The sequence below is a fragment of the Pteropus vampyrus genome, unplaced genomic scaffold (assembly GCF_000151845.1).
Source record: "Pteropus vampyrus isolate Shadow unplaced genomic scaffold, Pvam_2.0 Scaffold6, whole genome shotgun sequence".
Classification (NCBI taxonomy): Eukaryota; Metazoa; Chordata; class Mammalia; order Chiroptera; family Pteropodidae; genus Pteropus; species Pteropus vampyrus.
This window is the reverse complement of record NW_011888787.1, coordinates 910,764-925,569: the sequence shown is the minus strand read 5'-3', so window position 1 is coordinate 925,569 and position 14,806 is coordinate 910,764. Positions and strand designations below refer to the sequence as shown.

General features: G+C 43.1%; 1 protein-coding gene across 3 annotated transcripts in view; it reads left to right on the top strand.

Moving 5' to 3' along the window:
* Positions 1 to 12,932, top strand: part of LOC111744616 (myomegalin-like) — a 91,825-nt gene extending 78,893 nt beyond the window's left edge. For all 3 annotated transcript variants that reach the window (XM_023535319.1, XM_023535327.1, XM_023535318.1), the window contains exon 5: positions 12,833 to 12,932. In XM_023535319.1, the coding sequence (XP_023391087.1) occupies positions 12,833 to 12,913 (81 nt within the window). In that variant the 3' untranslated portion in view covers positions 12,914 to 12,932. The remainder of the gene's footprint in view (positions 1 to 12,832) is intronic.
* Positions 12,933 to 14,806: the final 1,874 nt, after the last annotated feature.

Here is a 14,806-nt window from a genome sequence, read left to right as displayed (position 1 = left end):
CCCTGACTCACCCTTTGCACTTGGTTGTTTGCCTTGCCACTTCCTTGATCATTTCTGTTTTTCTTTTCATCTTTTTGTTTAAATCAGCTTAATATTAAGAATGCAGTTTGATGAATTCGAACCCAATGAAGAGATGGAACATTTCCATCACCCAGAAGAGTTGCCACGTGTCCCACTGGCACCCTCTCACGCTTCAGAAAACCATTGGTCTGCTTTCCGTCTGTAGCCTGGTTTAGACTTTCATATAAATGGATGCATACAGTATAGATTCTGCTTCTTTCACTTAGCATTTGATTTGAGGTTCATCTATGTTGTTTGTGTCAGTAGTCCATTCCTTTTTATTGCTGAATAGTATTCCATTATATAAATATAATGCAATTTGTTTATTCAATCTCCCGTTGATGAATATACATGGGTTGTGTTCAGTGACTGGCTATTATGAATAAAACTGCTATGAATATTCATGTATAAATCTTTGTTTTACTTCTCTTGGGTAAATACCCAATAGTGGAATTGTTAGGTCAGATAATCATGTATTTCAACTTATAGGATAGTGGCAAACTGTTTTCCAAAGTGGCTAGGCCATAGAAAATGATTTTTAAGTCATGCCTTGAAGGAAATGAGGCAGTTAGCCTAACAGATAACTGGGAGAAGAACATTTCAGGCAGAGAAAAGGCAGGAACCACCATGGAGGCTGAGGCAGCATGAAAGAGGGCGAGGCTGCTGGGAGTGAGGCCTCGGAGGTGACGGGGCTGGTGCGGATCAGACGGGCGCTTTTGGATCATTTTCAAGACTCTGGCTTTTCCTCCGATTGACAAGGGAAGCCACTTGAGCGAGGAGAGATGTAACAATGACAGCCCTATCTGACTATTGAAAAGATCTCTGTGGTTATGGTATTGAGAATAGGCTGTAGGAGGACGGGGTAGAAGCCAGAGGGCTGTGAGGGAGCCACTGCAGTGACTGCACGAGAGACGACAGTGATCAGAGGAAGGTAACAGCAGTGGACTTGGGGAGAAGGGGGGAGAAGCTATTGCTAATGAATTGGGTGTGAAATGTGAGAGAAAGAAAGAAATCAAGGGAGGTCCTAGGATTTGGGCCTGAGCAGTTGGAAGGGTAGAGTTGTCCTAATTGAAACAGGGACGGAAGGCTGGGTATCTAGGGCAGGTCTGAAGGTAGAGGGCGGGAGTTCAGTCTTGGACATTCTGTGTTTGAGGTGTTTGTTGGACGTTTGCTGGACATTTGGACCAGTGGCGATCTCAAGGAAGAAGCTGAGTGTGTGTGTGTGTATATATATGATGTTTTGGATAAAGGGTTGGGCTGGAAATACAAATTTGGGAGTTGTCAGCATATAAACGGCATTTAAAGCCATGAGACTGTATAAGACCTACCGGGAGGGAGAGAAAAGGACCAGAGGCTTAGCCTTGAGTCACTCTAACGTTGATAGTTTGGGGAAGGAGGACGAACCAGCAAAGGAACTAGAAAAGGTGCAACTGGTGATGTGAGAGGAAACCAAGAGTCTAGCGTCGTGGAAGACGAGTGGAGAAAGTGTGTCCTGGGAGGGCTCAGCCTTCGGAACCTGCTGATGGCGCAAGGAGTGTGGTGCCCAGGGCTGGCCTTTGGATGTGACGCATGGAATGTCATCAGTGATATTGATCAGGGCAGTTCGGGTGGACCGATGGAGGAAAAGCCTGACTGCAGTAGGTTTAGCAAAAAATGAGGGGAGAAGAACTGGAGTCGATGAGTGTGACAGATGGCGTTGAGTTTTGTTGCAAAGGAGAGCAAGGGAAAGGGACAGTAACTAGTAAGGGGTTTACAGAAGAGTTTTTAAAAGATAGATCAACAAAATTTTTCAGCAGAAAGTGAAATATTGAGGAGGAGAGAAGGGAAGGCGTTCTGGATGTTATTCTTGAGAGGTAGAGAGAATGGGACCTAACGCATAAGGGGAAGGTTTGGCTTTAGATGGGACCATGGCGGGTTGATACATGGTCACGAGTGGAAAGACCGATACGTGAGCAGTAGGAGGCTGTCGGCATTTTCTTCGAGTTTCGATAGTCTCGATGGTGGAAAGCAAGCTTTATTCTCCCATTATATATTTTCAAACATGTTCCTAGAGTGAGTCACTTTCCTTCATGTGAGCTAATACCAGCTGACACATCCTTGTCCCCACCTGGAACACCTGTAGCCTTTCTCTCTGCTTGTCCAAACCCTACTCGAGTTTCAGAGTCCAGCTCAGATCCCACCTGCTCAGGTGGGCCTTTCCTCGTTGCTGCTGCCTGGAGTCATCTTTCGCTCTCTGAGTTCTTCCAACAGCGACACTTCAGAGACATTATTTGGCACATGTTCTTTAATCCCCGGCTGACGACGGTCTTTTCACCGTATACATTTCTTACCCCTCCTTTTAGATTATAAAGCCTTTGTGGAGTGGATTGATCTCAGAATTCCTCCGTAGCCTTCAACATAATCTCCAACATTGCTGAGCCTATAATAAAAACTCAAAAAATGTGTGTTGATTGATCGCAAACACTCAAGAAGTTGCAAGTGAGCCTCATCTGTACAGAAAAGCTGGAAGAGGGGACCACCTTTCCACCCTTTTCTATCTCTTCCACGTGAGAGGCCCAGAAGCTGTGCTTTGGAACTCTCCAGGGGAGCCTCCAGCTCTTCCTGGAACTGAACATTCTCTCCAAGAGAACAGTTGGCAGAAGTAGGAAGCAAACAAATGGAGAAAGGGAACAGTTTAAGAAGAGGACATTCTGGACAGCGAGGCTCAAGAGTGGGCTGTGTTTTTATTTTGAACAGCACTCATTCATTTGATAAAGATATAATCATCTAAGTGTGGGCACTGTGCTAGCAATGGGGACACAATGAGAAATTGGAGGGACGTCGCTGCCCTCCTGGCACTTACAGTCTAGGTTGTACTGTGACCTGCCCCCTGCTCAGTGTCTGGTATGTTATCACCGCTCTTTATGGTTTTGCTTCACTTATAATTAGCCGGAGTCACATCTGTATTTTGTTGGTTGATGAATGCCATAACCCCATAAAACTCCTAAAGCTTCTCTTATACCGCAGGATAAACTGTGACACAGGTCAGAGCATGTCTTCCCATGATGTACTTAAAGCTAGTACGTCTTTTTCCTAATATCATACAGAGCAGTGCTGCCCAATAGAGATATAATGCAAGCCACAGAAGAAACTTAAACATTTCTAAGAGCCACATTAAAAGTAAAGAGAAATATGTGAAATTAATGTTAATAATATATTTAACATGTTATTTTGACATGAAATCGATATTAAAAAATTAAGATTTTATATTCCTTTGTCATGGTTAGCCTTTGCAACCCAGGGTGTACTTAGTCTCAAAGTCCTCAAGTTTGGACTGGTCACATTCGAGAGTTAAATAGCTCCACGTGCCTGGTGGCTGTCATCCTGGGCAGCGTAGGTGTAGAGTCTTAGGAGGTGTCTTTGGTCCCAAGCAAAGGTACAGCTTCAGAAGATTTGCTTGATCATAGGACCTGGCTCCAAGACACAGCGAGGCTTCCAAGGGAGGAGCGACTTAGGTTCCAGGCTGGGATGGAGGCCTCCATGTAGGAAAAACGGTCCTGGACTTGGTAGGACACCAGTCAGTGGCTTTATCTTTTTTGGAGACGAGATCGAACAAAGGAGGTGAGCTGAATAATGTCGGATAGATGTCAGACCACGTGAGATGCCACAGATAATTTAAAAATATTTAGTCGGCCATAAATTTCCCGTGCGCCAGTTTATCTGTAGAAAAAATCATATCGTTTTTCTACTCTTTCACTTCTAAGTAAGTTCTCACTCCGTTCCCGGTTCTATACCTGTCACCCAAAGAGAAGTCAAGGAAAACGCGGGATGGCTCCCCTGAGCGCCACTTCCTTAATAGCAGAGGGGCAGAGATCATTCGGAGCAGCCCTTCCCGCCCCTTCTGGGGGGCTGGGCTCCTGTCTCCACACCAGGTGCCCAGAGCCTGGGGCTCCAGCCTCACGCCAGCTTCCATAGGAGGCCTGCACTTTGCTAAATTAAGCCCAGCCAGACCTATTTGTGGACCCAGAGGCTCCAGCCAAGTGAGGGACCCGTCCTGCTGAGGAATGTCCTGGGGACCGGGAGAGGAGCGCTGAGATCATCGGTATTTATGCCGACGGCGTCGCACTTGCCAGCTCACGTGGGCCGGATCAACAGAGCCCTCTGGGACGCCACCAAGACTTTAGCAGACCCTAGGGAAGGCAGAGCTCGAGACGCACCGAGAACGGTCAAAGTCAGAGAGCCACGTGAGAACCGAGGCAGTGTGGGGTGTGGGCACCTCTGAGCTCAGAGTCTAAATTAAACAAGCCCCAAACACCACATTTCCCCCCATATTTTTAATAGACTTTATTTTTTAGAGTAGTTTTAGGCTCACGGCAAAATCGAGCAGTAGGTACAGAAAGCCCCCCAGACCTCCTGCCCCGCCACACGCACGGCCTCCCCATCAAAATCCAAAGATGCCTCATTTTACTCTGTCTTTTGTTGGGTTTCTCAGCTCAGTGTTGACCAGAAATAGCTCTCTCTCTCCTTCTTACGACTCATGCATCTTACCTAGCCTTTGGAGAAACAAATGTTTATTGAACACCTACTGTATGTCAGATATTTTCTTTACCGCTTCTCATTTAAATTTTCAATATATCCCTGAAAGGTGGTTATTAGCACTTGAAGGAACTAGAACTTAGGTTAAGAATTTGCCTCTATAATACAGAAGACGAACTACATTGAACTATGTGAACTATGTGAAACTATAAAAAATGGTGTCATACCTGTACTTTCCTATGATTCAACCTAATAAAATGTGACAGAGCTAATATTTGAAATCAGGCCAGTTCGGATCTAACGTCTACACTCTGCCTTGTATCATACCGCTGCCCCAAGTACCAGATTCTTTATTTTTTCCCTGGCAGTCCTGCAGTTTTAGATTTATATCCCTCACCCCCTGCGAGACTAGAACTGGGCAGCTGTGAGGAAGGACACCCCAAGGTATGACACGTCTTGAGTTGGGTCTAGGAGTGTTTCCTTGGAGGCTAAGGCTGGAGTAGACCTGCATTGATTTGTGTATCTGTTGCTATTTATAGCTGCCGCTTCTGTGCATTTTCATACACTGTCTGATTCTGGGTCCCTTCTGTACCCCGCTCTGCTCTGATCAACTATTTAATTGCCCCCATAGGCTGTAAATTCCCTGACGACTGTGATTATGGCTGCCAACTCTTTCTAGTATCTATTAGGGGTAACTGGCACATCCAAAGTAGGCACCTGGTAAATATTTGATGAAAAAAGAAGTGAATAAATAAATGTTGCCATCTCACAAGTCAGTTACCCTGTCCTCTACCCAACGAGCTAGTTCTCTCTCTCTCTCTCTCTCTGTCTCTGTCTGTCTCTGTCTCTGTCTCTCTGTGTGTCTCTGTCTCTGTCTCTGTCTCTCTCTCTCTCACACACACACACACACACCCTGGCTGTGTCTGTTCAAACACCTGACCTCCTCAGAACTCATCCACAGCCTCAGCACTTGCTCAGATGTGGCTGTCTGTGTTTGTCTACTCAAGGTGAACCAGGCTGGGAAGAGAATGGTATTGTTTTCAGGCCCCAACTCTAAGGACTGTTTGTGGGTTGGACTTGAAGGAGTGACCTGACCAGAGGAGTTTTACCACTTGGATGTGGCTCCTTGCATTTTATATTGTATAAACTGAAACTTTTCCACTTGGTTTTTTCCATCTCCTTGGGGGACACTAAAGCAGGCCCTGGCAGGAAAGCGCCCGGCCTTGTAGAGTCTTCTGGTTACGGAGGCTGTGAACACTGCCCTGCTGTCTTCTCCCTGACAGTGAAGGACACTTGTCACAATGTTGGGGCACCCTAAGTGTCTGATTCTGGGCTTACCTGCACCTCGTAGAAGACAGTTAATGCGGAATCTGTAGGAAGGTAGAAATCACACTTCTGGATAAAGTCTTTCCTCCATCCTGGGGTCTAGGGACCGTTAAAAAACAAAATTCAGCTGAGTAAATTTGAAGATCTAATTGGCTTTATTAATTGATTCATGATCCAGCAGCTCCCCACCTAGAAACCCGAATGATGCTCGTAGGCGAAGGTTTTTATAAGAAGGAGGGTGGGGAGAGGGAGCCAGTAACAAAAGAGAAGGATTATTTTTAGACCACTGACATCTTTTGTAGGGAAAAGAAAGGCGAGGGTTGTTATCATGCAGATGGCCTCTTCTTTCTATGGGGGAAGGAGAGGGCCCATGTGACAGATGACTTCATTGGTGCTGGCCAGAAAATTCCAGACTGGTTGATTAAGAGTACATTTCTGGGAGAGACTGAAATAGCAATTAGGTCAGGTATGAAATCTAGGTTTGGTGTCATGAGCTTTAGCGCAAGGGACACCATTTTGAGCCTCTGGTTTTCTCTTTAATAGGACTTAATGTTTGCATTTGAATACCTTCTGCTAGGCATCTCGCATCAACCTAGAAGATGAGCCACGAGGGTGGTATTATAATTCTTACAGGCAAGAGGGAGAGCCTCTGATTCATTTTAAATGACTGTATAAAGACGTAAAGCTTTGGTGGTGACTAGTCTGAGGTCACACGGTTAGTTAATGACAGAACCAAATATCTAGACAACACTAGGTTCTATTTTAAAGCTTTAAAACTGGGTAAATGGAAAGAAACTTTATATACAAAAGAACTCCCTTGGAAGGTACTAAAGTGTGTTTCTAGAGATTGTGCAGGGACCAGCCCCTGTCCCTTGTCCCTCAGGACAGAGAGAACCCCCTATGAAAATATTCAGTACTTTACTCTGTTTTATAGAGCGATGGCTTTGCCCCAGTAGTATCGGAGAAGCCTAGAAAAGAAATTCACTCTGCATACAAAATACATTTATGAACTACACTTTTCCTAATTGGGATATGACTCTAAAAAGAAAAGACTATAAAAGAAAACCAACAGCCAAGAGTTACTTTCACTGGGTGAATAATCAAGAATTATACCAGGGTCTGCTCGCGAGTGTTTGAGACTCTTCCTTCTGCTAAACTATTTCTTTTTGAATTCCTTTAGTTTATAGAATTGATTTAGAGTGGGATTTGGCCATATTTATTTTTATCCCCAATAAAGACCCTTTTATGAAGGGTCTGTTCCTCTCTGGCTTGTTTCCTAGTCTCTTACGAAGGTACGATGCCCATTTCCTTCCTTCGCTTATCCTAATCCACCTCTGATCACACTGAGAGCTCCTTGAGGTCGAGGACTAAAGCCAAGAAAAACACTTTGGTTTTGGCAGCGCGTAATCTCCAATACGTACTTTACTTGCTAGTTTTATCAATGAATGTATGCTGCTATGCTGTCGAGTTTTTCTTTCTTTCCTTCCTTCCTTCCTTCCTTCCTTCCTTACTTACTTACTTACTTACTTACTTTTCCTTCCTTCCTTCCTTCCTTGTGCCTGCTCTTATCCCAGCAGCAAACTATGAGGGATATAAAATATCAAGACATATTCCTTGTCCTCAAAATACTTGAAAATTAGTTGAAATAAATACACGCACAAGAATGCGAAGTTAAATACCAAAGCGAAAATGTACGTTAGCTTTCGAAACATTTTAAAAAGAAAATAAATCCTATTTCTTTGTAATACTCTAGAAAAAAAAATGTATTCACATTAAAAAGATGTAAGTTAGCAATTCAAGACTGTAGATAGAGTATTTATTCCATAAATATACAGAGAGATGCTAAGCGCAAAGTACTTTTCTAGACCATAAAACCTAGAAAGGAAGCCAGACATTAAATAACTAATTGAGGCAGAGTGAGGTCAGTGCTGTACCAAACATAGATGTCGATGACCATGAGCCCTGCTTTACTCAGGACAGTCCCAAGTTTTGCCTGTCGTCCTGACATAATTATGTTAGGGCCTCTTTTCACTCTCATTATGTTAGAGTCCCAGAATGGATGTCAAATTAGAGTCATCCTAGTTATAAACAAAGGGCAACGGGAATGCAGAGAAAGGAATTGGGAAAGCTAACTGGAGGAGGGGATGTCTGAGCCGAACCATAGCGAAGAACAGCTTAGAAAGAGGAAAAAAGGCATCACAGGCCAAGAGCAACTCAGGCAAAGCCATGGTGGCACCAAAGGCACTCATCCGATCGATTTCTCAATCCGTAGAAGCCCTTGTTTGACGGGAGAGGAGGGTGGTGCCAGCAAAGGCTGGAGGAGGCATGGAGACTCTCTTGCCACAAACTACCATCACTCGCAATTCTGGTTACCAGGAAGAATGCTGCTGGATAATGGCGAATGTCACCGGGGGCCTCTGAGACCAGAAGGGTACAATTGGAGTCGTGTAAGGTGGGAGGGGGAGAGGGAAGAGGAGGGAGATGAGGCACCGTGAGAGTTGAAGAGACAGACGACGATAAGAGATGAAGTGAGAAAATGGTGCTCATGGTAGTTCAATCTGCACAGTTAAAGAAGGTGCAGATTCCTCTCTCGCAGCATCTTGTTTGTAATTTATTTCTGCATCTCTTCCTTCCTCCCTGTGACGCAGACTCAGTTGTCATCTGAGACCCGCCCCCCCCCCCAAATTTAAGAGATGCTTAGGGGCAGGCTTATTTTCTTTATTCCCTCAATATTGGGAAGTAGACTCAGCACCGCTGTTTTATATAAGCCTGGTGGCTGAAAAAACATGCTGTCGGGAGCCAAATGTGCTTGTTATCTATGACCTTACTTTAGATAATTCCAGAAGTGTGAACGGAAAATAAAAAAAAGTATGTGGACACCTTCTTGTGATGAAAACGTCTCTTTTAACTTTTCATTATTAAAATTTTCAAATAAACACCAAGATAAAGAGAATAGTACCTCCCATGTACCTGTCCCATGTGCTGGGGACACATATACCCGTCACCCAATTTCCATAATTACCAACATTCTGCTGTCTCTGGCCTCCCCATCTCCTCACTTCATAGAACTGTATCTAGAAAGACATCAAAAGGTACCTCTAACAGATAAAGGGCTTTGTTTTTAAACATAACCATGTACTATTATTGTACCCAAGAAGCTTAAAAATAATGCTTTAATGCCATCGAATACTTGGTCCATGCTCAATTTTCCCTCTAAAAGTCCATTTTAGGGTCTGGAGATCTTCACTAGTGTCTGAGTCTCGGTGTAAGCACAGGAGTGGAGTGTTCTCAGCCCTTTTGGGGGGAGGATGAGAGGTAAAAGAGGAGGCTGGGATCCTCGCTGTATTCGAAATTCTGCTTGTGACTCAGAGTTGCCTCGGGCAATTATTTCTCCTTTTTATGCCTCAGATTAGCAACCTTTTATCTCAATGGGTTAATAATATACCTCCAGAGAATATTCTCAGTTTAAAGCAGAGAAAGTCTTTTGAAGGCTTCAGATATAAAGTTTTTTTTTGCGTGATCACACAGAATTCTCCTATCCTCATTTTATGCACTCAGTAAACAAATCGTCATTCCATTTCTGCCTATTGTCCCTCTGTTCCTGTTTGTTGATTGGTTTTCTCATTCAGTGTGTTTACTACAAACAGGTGCAAAGCACTGTGAGGGCCTCAGGTTAGTCACTGCTAATTATTTGACTCAGGCACTGTGCTGGGTTCTTTATGCAGGTTATTTAGTTTATCCTTCACTACGTCCCTCGAGGTCATTTTTCGAACTCCATTTTATAGATGAGGAAATTAAGTTCTAAGAGGTTAAGTAACTAACACAAAAACAGTCACCCAGTAAGTGGCAGAGAGGCGTTTTTGCCTTTCCGGTTCTGCCTGTCCAGAAACCCATTTAACATCATCCCCGAAGTGAAAGGCGAAAGCTAAGGAGCAGAGCACTGACTGGTGCCACCGTTTTCTCTGTCCTTAGGGAGTCCATAACTTTAAAGGGTAAGTAAGACATGTGCACAATATAGTGTGCTTTATGATGTGTCAACGTGTGAGTTCAAGAAGAATGATATTATGAAAAATCAAAGGCACAAGGAATGACTCTTCATGGGGGAGATGAAATAAGGCTTCATAAGGGACATGGCATTTAACGATGAGGGAGAACAGTGACATGGGTCTGAGAAAGCACAGGACGGTGTGGGAGCTCCATTTAGGCCGGTGGAATACGATGGGAGATAGAGCTGGATAGGTAGGTTGAGGTTGAATTTTGAATAGACTCTATTATCAGGCTCACTTGTGTAAAATGTAATTGCCGTGCAGTTAAAAGCCATTAAAAGCTTTCTCGATTCAAGGGAGTAAACTCATCGGAGCTAAATGGTGGAGAGACTGAAGTCGGGGAGCCCAGTTGTGAGACTATGTACTCTGATCCCAGTGAGAAGGAAGGAGCATCTAACAGGGTGGGCACCACGGGGGCTGGAGAGGAGGGGCTGAGTCAGAAAAAGATTGTGGAATATCCAGTGCTAATCTCTGTTGGAGTTATCATTTCATTTCAACTATTATAACTTCCTAAGGCTTTTGGAAGCATTTTTATAACAATTAAGATAAGATTTACACACCATTACAACTCACCCAGTGAAAGTATACAATTCAACGTACACGTCAGCGTTTTTTAGTACATTCACAGCGTTGTGCCAATGTCATCACGGTCAATTCTAGAACATTTTCATCGCTCCAGACGAAACCCAGCTTACTAACCATCCCTCTCCAAACCCCTATCCCTCTTCGGCCCTGAGTCAACCGCCGGTCTATTTCTCTGTGGATTTACCTATTCCGGACATTTCATATAAATGGAATCATGCGCTGCGGTTTTTTGTGACTGACTTCTTCCACTAAGCATAGTGTTTTCAGGGTTCGCCCATGTCGTAGCCATGTGCCATTTCTTTAAAGGGCCAAATAATATTCCACTCTATGGATATACTACATTTTGTTTATCCACGCATCAGTCAATGGCTGAAATTTTAAAAATTATTCTAGAACTTTGCTCCATCACATATTCGTGCGTGAAATAAATGTGCTACTGCATGGCACTTGTGCATTTGGATTGTATAGCAATTTCTATCTTAATGGCCGAGTTCCTTACCTACATGCCACTTCACAGGCACCGTGCAATGTGCTTTTGGTGCATTATTTCATTTAGTCTCCTTAACAGCCTTGTAAGATAGGTACCATTATGATCCTTCCTTGACAGGTGAGGAGGTTGTGGCTTCTGGAGAGGGCAGGTAACTTGCCAAGCCCTCTTTTCACCTTTAGGGCCTATGCTCCTGACTGCTCTACTCACTGCCACCAGATAGTCTTTCAAGAGTGCACTTCATGGAGCACATTTCCTAATTCTATAATTTACCACATTCTACTAAATCAGGCAAAAATTGGCAGCATTTCCTGCGCTGGGCTATGGCTGGAACGCTGGTGTGGAAGGCTGGATTCGGTTATTGCTTTTATCCCAGAGGAACTTGCTGGGTTTCAATTTCCTTATCTTTCAAATGAGGGACTTGGAAGCGATAGATGCTAAGGTCTTCGAATCTGTGACTCTTTCACCAAATTAATTCAAGTATTTGCTTCATCTTCTTATGTAGGATTTAGAACAGGTAGAGCTGACATAAATTACATCCTCCATTTTTCTTACCTTTAGATTTAAATATTTTTCCTGGTGGGCTCAGGGTCTCCGACTGGCTCTGTTTAGCCCCGGAGTGAAGGGGGAGGGAAGAGGGACTGTTGAGCAGCTGTGTGCTAGGCAGTATTCCAGGTTTTCTAGGTGTGTCGTGTACGTTATCTCATTTAAAGTCCCCTGTGGGTGAACATTATTACCTTCATTAAGAAGGAAAGCAACCACACTACACGATGAAGCCCATATCATAGTATTAATAAAATTCTCCCTGTTTAATGTTATGCTATGGATTTCATCAGAGAAGGAACTAACGCATCTTTGTGCACTCAGCTCTAAGCCTGAATAAAGTCCATCCGGGAACTAAGACATGTATAGGCTCCTCCGTAGGTTCCCCTACAAACCCGCCCTTCCTTTTCTGTTCCCTGGTTTGGTTAACACTATGCATTGCCGCCCACATGCTACAGATCTCAGTATCAGCTTTGCTCTTCTGTCTGGTCTAATCTAAATCTCTCACAAATCAGCCAGCCCTATGGATTCTACTTCTAAAAGGTCTTTCGGGTCTTTCTCTCTTTGGCCTCCGAATATCCCCATCCCTCTTCTGGTCAGTCATCTGCTGGCTTATCCATCGTCTCCACATCTGCCGTAAATTCCTTCCTTAACACAGACCTGATCGTGGCAATATTTTGCCTACAGCCTCTTGGTGGTTCTTGTCTTCCACTGATTACTACTCAGTCTTCTTAGCGTGACTTTCACAAACTCATGTAAATTCTCCTCTGTTCTGATTTCTCAGGCCGCTTACCCTGCACGGGACACTTCATGTATAACATCTCCCCATGTCTTTATTCATACTTTACTTCGCTTGTGATGTTTTTATTTCCTTTTTCTGCTTGTCAGATCTGACTTGTTGCTGATTCACCTCAATAACCTCAGTATAAGTCTACATTACTAAGACCTATATTACTAAGAATTATTCTAATATGCGTTCTGTCCTCCAATGCTTTAGCGAGTGGCCAGGCTTGGGCAGTGTCCATCACCCAAGGCAGTGATGACCAGGTTAGCAGGGTGAGTAAGGAGCTCCGGGGAAATCCTGAAGCCATACGGTTCGTTCATGGTTGACCGTGTTACCGATCTATCCAAACCCACATTTAAGTGAAGGGCCATGAAGTGAGCTGAGGTGAGATGATGGCCTGTGGACCAAGGCAGGCCTCAATTGGGAACCCGGTTCCAGGATAGAGGGCCTGTGGCAGTTAGTGATGACAATTCCTGTGCTTTTCAGAACATCGAGCTGAAGGTTGAAGTAGAGAGCCTGAAGAGAGAACTCCAGGACAAGAAACAGCATCTGGATAAAACCGGGTGAGTCGTCGTCTGCACGAGTTGACTTCCGGTTCATTCCACAGTCTGGCTCACTAATCTGAGAGCAGTAGATTCGGACCCACATTCTTTACCCTTTACTCTGGCTTTTGGATGTTGTGTCTAATTCAAGGACTGAACTAATGAGCTCTCTTTCCCTTAGGCCCTCTGTCACTAGTCTGGCAGGCCTTGCCATGGATTGGTAAATTCGCCAGACCTAAGATTATAAACCTCGCGTTTAATAATCCACTGATAACATCCAGGGCTGGCACCAAGTTGGGGGAGATGGGCGCTCTCATACACTGCTGGTGAGAGTGTGATTTGTGGCACTACCTATCAATGTTTTTTAAAAAAAGACATTTCTTTCGATTAAATAATCCCTAGAGGGAATCTATTTCTCGTAAATAAAACACGGATATGAAAGGGTAAATGCATAAGGATGATTACTGCATCATTATTTGTAATGGTAAAACATTAGAATCACTATCCTTCAACAGGTCGATGGTTGAGGGCATTTCGATATGACCCTACTGTGGAATATTATGCAGTTGTTAAAAAGAATGGGTTAGCTCTATATTATTATTCTGGTGGGAAGTCGCTGATGGACTAAGTAAGGGGAAAAAGTGCTAAGTGATATTTATGGTTTATCAGCCCCTTTGGGTAAAGTCTCTGTGTGTTGACATGTGTTTGCTTGATTCTGCATAGAAAAATATTGGATTACATACCACACTCTTTAATTTATATCAGAGTGAGATTAGAGTTTGTGATGGAGAGAAGACTTGGCTTTTTTCTTTACGAACTTTTGTATTGTTAAAATATGGTTACTTTTATAATTTATCATTTTTACAATTGAAAAAATTAGTTTTAAATGACAAGTATTATCAAAGTTGTTATTAATATAATTTTCACATTATATCTTGGGATCAATATGCATTCAATCTGATATGGCAAACTTTCTATCAGTATAGTATTTCTTTTTTTTTTCATAGTTATAATTTTTATTTGTACATACTTTGCAGACAATCTGTGTAGTATCCGCTTCTTAAACAGAGTACTTTTTTGTTTATTTTTATTTTTTATTTTTATCTATTTTTATTTTTATTTTTTATTTTTATTATGGTAACATTGGTTAGCGAAATCCAGTAAGTATAGTATTTCTTGATATTTAGGATAACAGTCCAGCAAGGTGAGAATACTCAAAACCAGACTCAATTCTACACAATATGCTGGTGTTATTAAACACTTACTAAGGCATTAAGTGAACTGATAGATTTTGAGGAAACATAATAACAATAGAATAATAACTTTTGAGATTTGAGTAGTGCTTTAAAAATATTTGTCACTTCAGCTTTTAATTAGGTGGCATAATTCTATTTTTAGAAATGAGCAAGCTAAGGTACAGAGTGTTAAAATCTTCTAAAATGAGTGGCAGAGCCCACATCTTCTGGCATCAAGTTCTTCTGACTCTATAACAGCTGTAGCCTATTAAATCAGGAATTCCTGGCTAACCGAGTTACTCAGAAAATGTATATCTTCCATACTCAAGATATTATAGTTAGCTTTTGTCTCTCGTGCTTATCAAGGAATACGAAGTCGGAGTAAGAGTCGATGATCCCTGAGGTCTGCCTATTTAGGGGTCTTGAGTTAGTCTCTTGACTTGTGTCCCTTCTACCCCCAAAAGGCTGTATAATGACACAGGCGCTCAAGATAAATATAGTCTGTGGGACAGTAATGAGTAGTGTCCACTATTAACCAAGGGAAGCGCCATTTGGTCTCCATGGATACAACCTTCTGGGTCAAATATCAAAGTACCACTGGGCTTGGATAGAGCAGCTTTGATTTATCATGAGCCTGTGAAGGTTCAATATTGTTCTCTGCCCTGACAACAAGAAGATGGGCC